Raw genomic sequence first — 14,653 nt, forward strand, 5'->3', positions numbered from 1 at the left:
TAATAAATTTTGCACAATTTTGCTGCGAGTGGCGACAGTGAGGCGAAAGCTTACAAGCGGATACATTCTAGAGGGTCGCACTCGCACGCACGAGGGAGTTGATATACGGGGAGCAGTCGCCAGGGGCGCTGCAGTGCTATTCTCGATAAAATCGATGCGATAATGACGCATAAAGTCAGTCATGACAATGATCTGTCCATTCCCTGTCTATTATAGGGGAATGACAACGCAGCGCTGCGGCATGGCTGTTTACCGCAGGTGCTTTCACTGGGGCGGCTATTAAGGCCGCCGCTTTACCAACTGAAACGACGCTCTAGCCATAGAGACGGGGGCAACGGCTGTCGCTGCAAAATTGCTGTGCGGTATTGTAGGGTCCGTAGTGACGCAGCACAGTGAAAATGCGCCAGTTTATCTGCGTGCGCGAAGTCTCCGCGATGCATTGCAAAGCGATGCATCGCATGTCACCGCTTGCCCAGTGAAGGTGCCTCCATGCGCATGTACGCAGAATTTGAGTGTGTTGTTCACTCCAATGTGCTTGCCGATTGGCTCTGCTGCTGAGCTAACAGCGATCGCAGATGCATATCGTAACAACAGCGCAGTTATCGCATTTTGGCGGGTGAGGGCTCTTGTGTGCAGTTAGAAAATTAGACTTCGAATGCAGGAAGGTGTTGCAATTGTTTAGTGTGTTGTGCTTGTGATGAAAAAAATGCCATCGCACTGGGTGCGTTTGCGTTGACCGCTGACCGTGTTTGCGACACTGCGGGTCCGATACATCACTAATGTCAGAGCAGCCATCTCAAATGACAGCTGCGATACGTTGTCGCTGGAAAACACTACGCACTGCTCAGGATCGTCGTCCACCGCGGCGCATCGACGCCTTGCAAGCAGCTACAGTAACCTGCCGATAATTATTTGCTGTGCGCTACATCGCCACAATGCAGGCAATTAACCATGTTGTGGGGCCATCACAGCCCAAGAAGATATATGCATAAGCCCGCGAAAGTCGACGCTTTTTTATTTTTTTGATAGTGGTGCTCAGTACATCACCGACGACAATGCGTTATGCATGTTTTATTTCGCCGGTCAAGATTGTTAACGCCTCTCAGTTCCGCACGACGTCGTTGTTGCCGAAAAATAAGTTGGGCGTGGCCCAACCATGGTGGGCGCGCACAAGAGTTACATCACTCGCGCGGGGCGTGACCTATGGTTTTGATTGACAGGCGAACTCGTGCCAAACTCGTACATCGCGAAACCCCCCTCGAGTTGAACTCGTGAACATGGCGGCGGCAGCAGCAGCCTATGTCATCGCATCCAGCGGTAGTAAGCGTCAATATGACCGTCTGGACCCGTTCACCTACATGACCGACGTAGAGTTTCACGTCATTTTTGCCTTTCCAAAACGTCAGTGCGCTGGCTGTGTGATGTGTTAGGCGAAGGCCGTCGTCTGCGGAGACAGCGTGGCGGGCAAATTGTGCTTTCCGAGCGCAGAGTGGTGCGACTAGGCTGCGGAGAAAAAGTTCGTGCGATCGTTTCAGCTCTCTCCTGTTTCAAGCACTGCTCGTCCACCGCGCCCCAGCCCCAGGCCAAGCCCGGCGTCGTCATCGGAGTACTGGGGCACCTGCGAGCACCTGGGATTCAACCCGGACCAACCAACTTGCGCAGGCGAAGCGGTCACATTATATTGGAAGGCTCAGAATGGACGCCGGGCTGCCTTCCGGTGCCACAGCTGCCGAAATCAGTTTTCGCAGTTACACGGTACCGCTGCACTGCCCGGGCACAGAGGCGAAGGAAGTTACTTCACCAACACGGACCGCCTCGGCCGTCCGAACGACCACCTCTCGAGGCGGCAAATGATTTGGCTCACGTACTGCCTGAGCCAAAGCGTAGACCTATGGCTGTTGAAAGAGATGACCGGCGACTTGTTTCCTCTATCGGAGCACGCCATCGCCGACTAGAGGAACTACCACCGTAAGTTCACGAGGGCCAAGCTGCTGGCGCAACCTCCACTCGGTGTCCCCGGGGAGATAGCGCATATTGACGAGTGCCTTCTTCGTGGCGAGCAAAAGTACAACCGAGGCCGCCTAATGTCGGGCGACAACTTTCCGCTGAGCCACTGAGCCACCAATATTACGGTAGTATTAAAGATGGTGGCCCATGGGTCTTCGGCATGTTCTGCGCGACCAGAGGGGTGCTGCGACTATCAAGGTCGACCGACGAAAGGCGGCGATGCTACGCGCCATTATTGCAGCCAATGTTCAACCGGGGATTCGTCATAGTGACGAATTGGCCACATACAAATATATCACAAATTTAGTGGATGCTGACGGGGCTATGCCTCAATCTGCATTGGGAAATAGTCAACCACAGCGTGAATTTTGCGGACCCCATCACGGGCGTCCACACGCAAAAAAAAATTGAAAGATCTTGTCAAAAAGTGAAGCGCCACCTCGTCAGCGATGGGTACAGGGTAACTGCACCGATGCTGGAGTCCCACTTGGGATGGATGTGGTGGCACTCAACGGCCACGTGCGCTGCAAAGACCCTCTTTTGCGTTTGTTAGAAGCCACGGACCGCTCGGGCTACCCAGTATAAAGACTCTTTCCTGCGGTTGATAGAAGCCATCGCTCGACGCTTGACAGTATGAAGGCGCATCGCAAAGTAAAAGAAAATAAAGCGTAGTTTTCTGACCCTTGTATGAGTGCTTTCCGGCGTACCTGAGTGCTTACACGGTAAGCGCGTGGCAAACCACTTCTGCGCTAGCCGACGCTCACTTCGTCTTGCAGCCTTACTTTAGCGCGAGCAACGAGCAATTTGTTAAAAGCCCAGTGTGAAAACCGGGCGCACACCAATTTGTGCTCGGAAATGGGAGCGCAAGCACGTAGCGAGCCGCACCAATCCAATCCAGAGGAAAGAGAAGAGCAACGAGCGCATCTGTGGGAACCCCAGTGAGAAAACCAAGCGCACACCAATCGGTGCTCGGAAATGCTAGCGCAACTACGTAGCGAGCCGTGCCAATCCAACCCAAAGAAAAAAAGAGGAGGATAAGCGTCCCCTCGTGGTATAACGCGAAACGTATTATACTACAAATTAGTCTAATACACATTCAGTGTACACCTTGTAAACTTTAAAATGCTTATAACCCACATTAATGTCACTAATAGTATTGTACTAAATGCATTTTGTTTTATAATTTGCTTGTGCCTGTAATGCACTCGGTGGAACGACAAACATGTGAAAGAAGGCACAACCATGCACCGACCGTATGATCACGTGAGCCCCAGTTTGTCGACCGCCCATATGGCAACACCCAAGGGTTGATAGCCACCCAGGGTGAATCTAGATAAACCAATGAAACTGGACGCGTGCCGACGGACAAACTTTGTCTTGTTGCCATTAGTTCTTTCATCTTGGGGCGTCGCCAGAGCTCGTGAAGATCCCGAGTTTCGCCAAACTCGGCGCATCCTGCATAGCACCCCTGCTTAGCTGGCGTAGCCACCTGTGGACGAAGGTTAAATTTAACAATGACTAAAAAAAATGTGGTTGATCCCTCTTATATAGGAATCGGTATAGAACACGAAAGTGAAACGTGTCTTCACAGAAGTAGTGTAATGTTTATTGCACATTGATATATAATGTCTATTGGTGTTTTGTGGCTATAGCGCCCTTAGGCGTTGATGCACCCACGCTGACGCCTGGTGGCACGTCTCCTCCATCACGACTACCAACGTCGATGACCATGAGCAACCGTCGTGCATATGGAAGCTGCACTACGCTGCACACGCTAGCACAACGCGAAAGACGAAGCACGTAACTGACACACTAATACAACGCGCAAGACAAAGCACGTAACTGAATCGTCACCGAGTCAAATCAGCGCGTACAGCGCGTCGTAATTGCAGCCTCCGCGATCAACTTCAGAAACATTTTCAGAGCTAATTGCGGAGGCCACGCTCCGCTGTGCTGAGTACGGTGAACGCCACCTAGGTGGCGTTGGTAGTGCTTCTTGATGCCAGCGTCCCTTCGAATGCTGGCATCGAGGCGTCGTAGTGCTGAGACCACCGAAGCGTTCACTGTCGGTGCGCGTTAGTGTCATAATGCAGTACTTCTCTTTTCTGCTCGTAGGCGGCGGCACCGCCCCGAGCAAGAGCGCGGGTACACGGAGGAGTGTTAGATATATAAGGCGCGTCTGTGTAGCTCTCTGCAAATGCGTTTGTGGCGCAATGGGTTAAACGCTCGGCGATCTATCGTCGCGGACCGAGAGGTCGTGGGTTCGATTTCCAAATTTTGCATGTTTATGGAACATTTCTTCTGGTTTCTTTCTTTGTATTATGTTCTATGACGTATTTCCGTGACGGAAATACGTCAGTGAAGTCTTGGTGGACCCCGGCATAAAACACTTTCGTGTTAATAACTTGCAGGATTGTTTGTGTCTTGACTCGGCTACCTATAGGCCTTTCGGACTAGTCAAGAGACCTTTTACACCGAGTATAGACCTTACACGAGTATAGGCCTAGCTACAACCAAGCTTAAACCTCGATATAGCCATGTTCAACCTAGCTACAACCAAAAGACACAATCAATCGGCCAGCTTCGCTGTGTCTTGAGTTTTGCGCGGCCTAGTGCAAGCTTCCGACTATTTTATTTCTGTCTTTTCTTTAAATATATGATATTTAGGAGATCTTAGTGCCTTTATTGGCGGCGGCTACTCCTTTTCACATACTCATGTGGAAATGTGGAAGACGAAGTGAACTGAGCAAGCGTAGCTTTTTGCCTTGCTGCGATAGTTTTGTCATAGTGCAGGCTTCATTGTGCTTCTTGGACGAGAAGACATCTGAAGCGATGACAGCCGGCACGTCATCGCTTCCGTCGAGCATGCCTCTTCGCACTCTATCCCCCAGTGATATAGTGTAAGGCTCGCCACGTCGACATGGAGATGACCGGTTCCTGTTTCTCCAACAGTGACCCTATGGACTCCGACAACGACTACACCGTCGTGGAGGGCAAGCGACTGAAGAGGAAATACCGCAGGACAACCAAAGATGTGAGTGAGCAGCGCCCCAATGTGCCGCCTACACCGACTTACAGGATTGCTTGTGTACCTCTCGACGTGTCTAAGAATTTAAATTCTGTGCACAGACAGGTAGTCAACACCTACCTTGGTAATGTGGCTCCGAAAGGAATCAACGAAGTGCGCTTCAACACCAGAAAAAACGTAGTCACAGTGGAAGTAGCGACGCAAGCCGCCCTAGAAAAATTGAAAACCGTGCGCATACTAGGACACATAGAAGTCCGGTCGTTCATTGTGCACAGTGGTCACACTAGGGCAGGCGTTATTTCTGATGTCGTGATTGACATCAGCGACGAAGAGTTCCAAAGGCTTCTGTCTTCAACAGTGAAGGTCCTCGACTTTCATCGCTTCGGTCGCTCGACGAGCGTCAAGCTTCTTTTCGAGGGACACACGCTACCTGATCATGTCAAGGTGGGCTATATGAGGCACCCGGTGCGTCCTTATGTGCCTCGACCAATGCAGTGTCACAAGTGCCTGAAGCTAGGCCATGTCAGCGCTGTCTGCACAGGCCAGATGGCATGCCTCCGCTGTGGCGGCAGTCATGACATATCTTCATGCACAGTAAAAGAAATGAAGTGCTTGAATTGTGGTGGACCCCACGAGGCCAATTCCAAGGATTGCCCTAAACAGAAAAAGGAGATAAAAATACTGAATCAAATGAGCAAGACAAGTATGTCCCACAAAGACGCAGCAGCGTTAGTGAAAAGCCGGAGGAGACGATCACGTCGTCGACGTGGGCAAGCTGTAGGTGCAAACGAGAGCTCCTTGGCTCCAATTCCACAGGTCCAGCAGAAGGTAGTTCAATCGGCCTCGATCGATCTCTCCGAGCCATTGCTTCAAGCGAGCCTCACAAGCCCGGATTCGAATATATGGCCATGCTTGCCGCAGCGTAGACGGGCCTTAGACTGTCAGCGCGAGCAAGGACAATGCACTGAAAAATCACCGTTGGACTCTGTCATCAAAGCGATGCTGCGACAAATAATCGACGCCCTGCAGCTGCTACTGACGGGTTTAAATACGCCAGTGGCGCTAACAGCTGCAAAAATTATGCAAGCTATAGACAGTCTTCTGGCTACACTGTAGTAGCATCTACCTCTGCCCGCGAAGGTGACTGTGCTGTTCTGGGAAGTCATCGTGTTCACCACGATGGGAACTCATCATCGTGTTCACCATACCAGCATCATTCTTCCTCTTCACATCCTATCTCTGTTATTCCCCCAACCCCCTTCCCCAGCGTGGAGTAGCAGGCTAGAGGCACTTCACTCAGGCCGACCTCTCCACCTTTCTGCCATTAAAACGTCTCTCTCTCTCATGTGGAAATAATAAAGACCACAGGCATAAAAAAGTAAAGGAAAACCACAGTAAAGCTGAAAGTCTACTAATCTAAATAAGTACAACATTCCGTCTTTAAATCTTAACACATGGGTTGAAACGCTTGCTTTCATTTAGAGTGTCGTCTGCTCCACACAGTGGCATGCGAAGAGCGGGAAGAAAATTGGGAGAGCGCGCGTGCGGTGCGCGCTCTCCATGCGGCGAATAAACCTCGCGTTCATTCGCCGCATGGAGAAACCCTGAAGACGAGCTGACACGGTGTGTCTCTTATTTCAAGGCTTGTCCGTGCCCGACGTCGAAGCCTGCTCCTTCTTCCGAAAAGATCCCTGTCTAACCGATATGAACTAAAGAAGAAAGAAATCCATCGGCTTCATTATTTTTTCACAATACCATCGTAATCACGTTGTCAACACTCAATCGTGATTACACCGCCGTTGTCACGTCATCGTCTCCATTGGGTTGTCGTTACACAGTCATCATGGATTCGTTATACCTTAGTCAGGATGCCATCGTGATCGTACCACTGTCGTCATTCGAAGTTCGCCTTCGAATTCTCGTCATACCATCGTCGCCACGTCATCATCGTTATACTGTTTTAGTCGTTCCATCGTCATCGTTCCCTCTTAGTCATTCAGTCGTCATCAGTGCGTAATCGTGTACTTAGATTTAGGTGCACGTTAAAGAACCCCAGTTGGTCCAAATTATTCCGGAGTCCCCCACTTGGGCGTGCCTCATAATGAGATCGGTATATTGGCATGTAAATCCCCATATTTTTTAATCTGTGCATTGTCGTCATACAGTCGTCATCCTGCCATCATGGTGATGACCGATCCCCGCAGGCGTCATAGAAAAGTAGGCCGATCCCCGACACAGTCTATAGGAGAAACAACAAATATCTTAGATTGAGATTTACGTTTTCTAAAGAAATATGTCTTCAGGAATACGGTGTGCCACTCCATTGCTTGAATGCTAATCATATTAACGGCGACAGTCACTGTGATATGGGTTCTTCCAGAATTTTATTTTCAATGCAAGTTTTTCCAAGATTCAACCAGCGAAGAAAGCATAACAATACATTTGAAGAATTCAATCAGATTGGTGCTGTCCGAGTCACTACCGGAGCTCGAGCATCGGCATTACTGCGCATTACGCGTACTGCTAGTACTAGCCACATAGTCGGAAGAAGCTCCCGAGGTCGAGCGATTTAGCTCCCATGAGCATATCTGCATACCCATGGCTAGGAGGGGTTGGATAAAATATGGAATATGAAAAAGGAGAAGGGTGTACTATGGCCGTGAATTACGCCCACGTACAATATGTGTGTTTCGTGCTTATTTGTATGTTCCTAATATAATGCAATTGTTTTATGCTTAATACAATTATTTATATGCACCCATGTGCCACTTCGCATATTATTTTATGTCTTCCTTTTTTTGGTCATCATGATTGCTGTGTAACCAGAATTGAAAAGCCTGTTGCTTTGTCAGGTGCTTGTTTGCATTTTCATCAAATCTCTTTACTACCATGCCTTTTCGCTGTCAATCATGAACATGAAAGCTTTAGACAATCATTTGCCGACGGTAGACAGCAGAGCCAGGAATTGTGTATTTTGATACCACAACGGTTCATCGCATCAGGGTGCAAGTTCATGGCACTAATACGTGATTAAAATCACCTAACACCTTTGTATGTGTGCAATGAGAATGTCTTGCACAATAATCACCATTAGGATATATTTCAGCAGCAAGTTCTCTTACAGTGAGTGTGCGAACAACGCTTTATTAGTCGTACATTTCAAAATATTGCGGGAATTTTGTTTTCTATTGTTGCTATATTTTCCAGGTGACTGTTCGGGCACTCTGGCAGAATTACAACATTAAAGAGGCCATTGACATGCCGAGAATCCACCACCAGCTCCTCCCAAATAACCTTATGGTTGAACCTTCGTTCCCAGAGGTAAGACGGAGCAGGCTCGTTTTCATGCAGCGAAACAACAGAAAAAAAGCATGGCTACAAAACCCTCAGAGTTCTGCGGCGCCTATTCACTCAGTAATGACGAGGGAAGGAATGCATGCAAGAGCTGAAACAACGATATAACAAACGTATATTTCCACTATGACATTTAACATGCAGTGTACTTGAAGAAAAAGTTTAGCACAAAAATAGTTTTGACTCAAAAAGTAGAATCTTAGAGATGTCGGGAATTCTACGACAAGCACGTGAATTTGTAACCCGCTAGACAAGTGGTGCGCCGCACGTCCGGCCTCGGCACAAGCTTGTGGCCTGCGCTCACACGGGTTCAACTTTCCCGTCTTTTTTTATATTCTATGTATGATTTATTTTGTTCCCCGACAAGACACAATTCCCATTGTGCAACGTACTGAACAGCCCGCAGGAAAAGAGAAGGGAGCGGCTTCAGACGAGATTGGTTTCGGAACGCTAGGCAGGCTCCCTACTAATATGTATTTTTCCCTGCATGCATGCAGCCTTCTTTAATGCGGCATGCTTCGACGGAATTTACGCATGTCCTGCACTACCGACGACTGAACGAGCAATCTGTCTCGTCCTCTGTCCTCCGAAATAGGGTTATTAGGCAAGTTGGAATCCAGAAACGAACTCTACGTGACTTCTTGCATGCGCGCCATGGCAATGCTCTTGTCATGCGGCGTATGTACGAAGAACGTTTTATTATTGCGATAGAAATTATATGGACACTCCAAGCGGATTTCTGCCGTCGTCGTCGCCGTCACCGTAAGGTTCGGTATAAAGTCCATGGGTGAAAAAATTGTCACCGCGCGCCGTATGCTGTATGTGCGCGTGAAAGCACGTGAGAGACACTAGCTTTCACGGAGAGCGCACGCACGGCGGAGAGCAAGCGCGACGTCTTCCGTTGCGCGAAAGGCCATGGGGGGGGGGGGGGGGGGCGACATTGTGCCAACTGCCTATCTTGCGACCGGGCGCAAAGGGAACTGGCGACTCAATCTCGCACGCGGATGGAGGAAAGCGGGAAGGCAGCGAGGGAGGCAGGGGGTGCGGCTTCTACTCTGCCAGCAACTGCGTTCTTGTACTTTCGCGCCTGTGGACGGTCGCGCGCACCTTCTCTTGAAAGTGATCTGCACACAGCTCCTACCTTGGTGTGCGCTGTGCTTTCGCCGCTCAGTTCCCATCGAAGCGATATACTGCACGAATCTTCGCTCACTGCAGTGGCCACGCTTGTTCACGCCAGCGTTTTGACAGTGGTTGTCTGCGGTCATCGAGTGTGATCTATTCATGTTTGCTTGTGCGCGCTGACACCATGCTCGTTATTTCAGTTAGTAAGCGAATGTGTTCCTGTTCATACAGCCGATAAAGCTACTATCCTTACTCCGTGGCTCCCTAGTAATTTGCTATCACAATTTATGCTTCGCCTTTCGGGCGAAACTCCAACTTTTTCTTAACACCTTTTGTTGGTTATCGGTAGCGCTGGCGATTAGACACCAGCTTATGTTAGGCACGCACGGACCCAATCTGTCGCAGCGGTGGTACCGTTTATTTGGTCACATTTATTGCTTTGTAATTCCAAAACAAATTATGCAACATGTTTCTGGAAGAAATTATATAAAATGGGGAGTGTTATTCTGGAGCATTTTAAAGAAAATTAAAGATGGTCTCTTTCTCCTTTTTTGAAACCTCTATTTGCTAGCATGCGCAAATTGTAGCGTTTCTCGTGGACATTTAGTTCAAACGAGGCCAATTATAGTTTCAGTGAGTTTTATGACAACAGGCTGACAAAGTTTAAAAACCACGCTCTTCACAGATGCGGAGAAAAAGATTAGGGCCTTGACCAACGTTGTACAATGCTTCGTATTCGCGATTTTTTCTCCATATCTTAACTGCCATACTTCATGTTAATTAGTTAGAATTGATGACATTGAATTGCGGCTTATCACTAAAAACTGTTGGTGCCGTAGCTTCAAAACTTTCATTCTTGCGAGCTAACCAATTTGTAGATCCCGCAAAATACGCAAAAAGCACTGGTTACTGACGAGGTGCTTGTCTTTTTTTTTTCGTGAAGACAAATTCTTTTCTGTGAAAGGTGGGATTGATTTTATTATCTTTAGCACATAGCCAAATTAATGTTATCATTAAAACTAAAAATGGTCACCGCACGTGCCCGGCCGTTCTATCTCTATCTATCTATCTATCTATCTATCTATCTATCTATCTATCTATCTATCTATCTATCTATCTATCTATCTATTCCTCTTACTCTCATCCAGTGCCCAAGTTGTCTACCTGCTTGGGCCACTAGGTATCTGCTCCTGGTCGTGATGCGTCGTGGTCGTTCCATTGCCTTCCATTACTGCTTCGTGATAACGTACTCACCTCATGGCGTAGTCGTCATGCCTTCTATCCGGACCCATTGGCCCAAGTTGTCTAATAGCTTGGGCCGATAGCTAGGTATGGACTTGTAGTCGCGATGCCTTCGTCCTCGTTGTGTCGTCGTCATTCCAACTTTGTCACCCGACTCTCGTCATGCCGCATCATGCTATGGTCGTCACACAGTTCTCGTCATGCCATCTTCGTCCCGCTGTCGTCTTATCATCGTCATCACTTCATTAACGTCGTCGCATTGTCGTCATGGAGTCATCGTCATACCGCCTTCCACGTTCAATCGACGTCGACCGCTCTTCAATAATACTTTCCTCATTCAATCATGATTATGCCGCCGTTGTCATCGTCAGGTGGTCGCTATCATGCCTCCATTTTCAGACCATTATCATCACTTCGGTATCGTCATCCCAATGTCGTCATCCCGTCGTCGTCATACCAGCTTCGTCGATCCACGGTGATTCGAAAGTGATTATGCCGCCGTTGTCATGCCGTCATTGCTATTGCGTCGTCGTTACACTGACGCTATGATGCATTCGTTATCATACCGTCTTGATCGTGCCGTCATCGTCAGTCACGCTTCTTCATGCGGTTGTTGTCTTAGCGTCATGGTCACGCCATCGTCGTCATCTCATTGGCCTCGTGTCGTCGTCGTCATACGCTTTTGTCGTTCGATCATTATCATTCCTTCTTCGTCAGTCGTTTGTGACTGTGTGGGCGTAATTTAGTCGTGGTCGTGCCTCCATGCTCATGGGCCACCTTTGCAAGCGAGTGCCATAGCAAATTGGGACGATGTCGGAGTGCGTGGCAAATAGACGAGACAACGAAAGTCTCATAATTACCACTACACGTGCTAATTAAACGTGACTTGAGGAATACGTTCTGTCGCTACATTGCTCGATTGCTATTCGCATGACGATCGACCCGTCATTGTGAGATGAGTTGCGCTGTAATTTTTTTGTTAGAGTGGCACTAAAAAAGAAATATTAACCCGAGCTACACTAAAAGATTACGCTTGGGTAATAATAATGTCATCATTCGTGGCGTGTTTTGTAAGCGAGAAAATGAAGAAAGTAGATACTCAGAATCACACATCAGTTTATAACAATGGTAGCTCTCATGTGTACTGGCTGATTCGCAGAGAGAGGCAAAAAGGGAGGTCATGTGGAGATTAGGTCAAGTCGCCCATTTGGAAGCGTAGAATTCAAATTGAGGAGCAGCCGTGGTACCTGCGGTGGCAATTTTCTACACAACACATTATTACCGGGTGTTTCCGCGATCGCTCTTAAAAATGTTTATAGTTTGCCTGTGGGAGATAGCACAATTCTAGTTCATGAGCTAGTCTACTGGAAGAAGTGGACATTACTTGCACAAAAATTACATGCATAATCGATTAACTAACAAAACTTCACTATATAAGTTTTGAACTAATTACCTGATGACCCATATTGCATTGTGCAAATTGTAGTCATGAAGTTGGCAAGGTGAATCCACTTGGAACGAATTCTCAGGATGATACCAGTTTCGAGATATTAATTCCCGAACTTTGCACAGAAATGCATTATCGTTCCAGTTACTTTCTTAACTAAACGCCGTTTTATGCATTGAAGCACTAAATAGAGAGAGATAAATGAGATGGGAATGGCAGGGAGGTTAACCGGAAGGTAGATATCCAGTTTTCTACGCTGCACTGGGGAAGGGGTAAGGGGAGACAGCAAGATAAAGAAAAATTTGAAGCACTAAAGTAACTGGAACGCCAATGCATTTCTCCGAAAAGTTCGGGAAATGATATCTCGAAACTGGTGTCATCCTGAGAATTTGTTCCAAGTGGAACCGCCTTGCGAACTCTACGGCTACAATTTCTGAATTGCAATATGGGCCATCAGGTAATTAGTTGAAAACTTAATTAGTGAATTTTTGTTAATTACTCCATTATGCATTTCAATCTTTTGGGACAAGTAATGTCCGCCTCTTCGTGTAGACCAGCTCATCAACTATAATTTTGTTATCTGCCGCAGGAAATCTTTAAATATTTTGAAGTGTTCGGTGAAACACCCTTTATATTGGCACATCGAACACGTTCATAGACTTTTAGATTAATGTGCTACCAATCTAATTCAGCCTAATATATTTCTTTATTGTTGCTTTAAGAAACTTTGTCCTATGTGCGGAGGGAGCGTACTTCAAGTGTTTAGTAAAGCGGTATTAAAATAACAATTACGTTTTGGGATTAAACAGTTCCGCAAGCTAGCCCTACTATTGAAATTAGTAACGCGAATGTTCGATAGGGGGCAAAGGCGACATACTAAATATTTACTCAAGGAGGACATTTGTCGGCTTCAAGTTGGTTTCCTCATTAAAGAAGGCTCTGCTTTTCTTTACGTTGGTAAATTTCGACTAGAAAAACCTGTCCGTTTCAGCCGGTGGTGAAGTTACGCAATAATTTCTACTTGCACAAAATCCGAATTTTCACTTTCAGGAGGATAGACAGGCGCTGCGAAAATTTGGTCACAACGTTACAGAGCGTAAGGGAAGGTTCAACGTCATACTGGGTCTCTGCGGACGAGATGGACGCATATTTGCCAACTCCGACTACAGGAAAGGCGGTGCCGTGGACGGCGAATAAAACGTTCATACCTAGTCAATTTTATGTCTTATTTTGGCTGCTCCGGGCGTCGGAGACTGCTCAAAGAATCGCTTGTTCGATATCTAGGTGTTCCGCTCCACAGGTGAAAATTCAAAGCAGATTCGTCAGTTAATAAGAAGAAAAATTAGTAAAATGACTATATATCTTGATATACCGGGTGTCCAAGCTATCACGCAGCACGATTTAAAAAAAAGAGGAACAGTGTTACGCGATGCAAACCTAGTGCGTATTGTTTGCTGTACAGTGGAGTAGCCGCCAGTAATTTTTTCGTTACTGATGTTGCGTCCCGAACCAGCCGGGCGCATTCTTTGATTGTTTCCCACCGAGGCAGGCCCTTTCATGAGCGTCGCCCAGACGGCGACAGTGCCAGACACCGACGAGACGGGCAAACACGCGCCCCAACTCGTCAGTGCGCATTTTTGTGTGCTTCCCCCGATTCCACCCCCTTCATCAGCGGCCGCCTACCTGGCGACGCGGCCAGACACCGGAAGTGACGTTCGGACAAAGAAGCTCACTTATGTTGAATTCCAATGGCGGAGCCGGAGCAGCCGAAGGACTCCGAGCGAGCACTCGACTCTGGCGTAGAGCAACGCCTCCAAATCCGCGAGTGGAACACAACCTGCGCCGCCGGAGCAAGGCGGAAGCGGAAGTGCTATCCTTCGGGCTCCAAGTTACCCAGGATACCTTGCGTGTTGTCATTCCCTTCCGCTGTTTGCTCCCAGCACCGCCGCACCGGTCACTTGACTTGTCTTGGTGAACGGCGCTGAAAAGCGCCGTTCACCAATTAAAACTGCAAAATGGATGGATATCTTGCCCATTAAGGGTGCAACAGCTTTTGTTTGCTATGGTGAGCACGCAGGATATGGACAAACATGGTAGGTGTCTTCGCAACTTGAAGGACGTCCTCGATGAAGCTTACTTTGGGCCTCTTCGCGGGAATGCGGAACATCCTGTCGAATTCCCGCTCATAAGCGGCAGTTTCAGCGTCGCTGTCATTATCCGAGAAATCGCTCGTGTCGGAACTTGAGCTTTCCGACTCGGAGCTGTCGCTATCGAGTAGCAGAAGCAATGCCGCACGCTCTGCCAAACTAGCCGAGCCGTTCATGTCGTCCGCCATTACCATCGCGAGTCGCGAGCGGCTGCGCCCCTCTTGCGGACAAACGTGGTAAAGGAAATGCGTCACGCAGAGTTCCGGTCCACTCCGCCGATTTTGGCGGAGCATCTTTTCTGCTCCC

At 48.1% G+C, this 14,653-nt stretch overlaps 1 protein-coding gene across 1 annotated transcript in view; it reads left to right on the forward strand.

The window, feature by feature from the left end:
* LOC119444973 (glutathione hydrolase 1 proenzyme-like) overlaps nt 1-13,409 on the forward strand; it is a 134,700-nt gene extending 121,291 nt beyond the window's left edge. Inside the window, exons 12-13 of the mRNA XM_049664824.1 lie at nt 8,243-8,356; nt 13,251-13,409. Coding sequence (XP_049520781.1) covers nt 8,243-8,356; nt 13,251-13,397 — 261 coding nt within the window. The 3' untranslated portion in view covers nt 13,398-13,409. The remainder of the gene's footprint in view (nt 1-8,242; nt 8,357-13,250) is intronic.
* The last annotated feature ends 1,244 nt before the right edge of the window (nt 13,410-14,653 follow it).

Source organism: Dermacentor silvarum, chromosome 3, assembly GCF_013339745.2.
Source record: "Dermacentor silvarum isolate Dsil-2018 chromosome 3, BIME_Dsil_1.4, whole genome shotgun sequence".
In the NCBI taxonomy this organism is placed as follows: Eukaryota; Metazoa; Arthropoda; class Arachnida; order Ixodida; family Ixodidae; genus Dermacentor; species Dermacentor silvarum.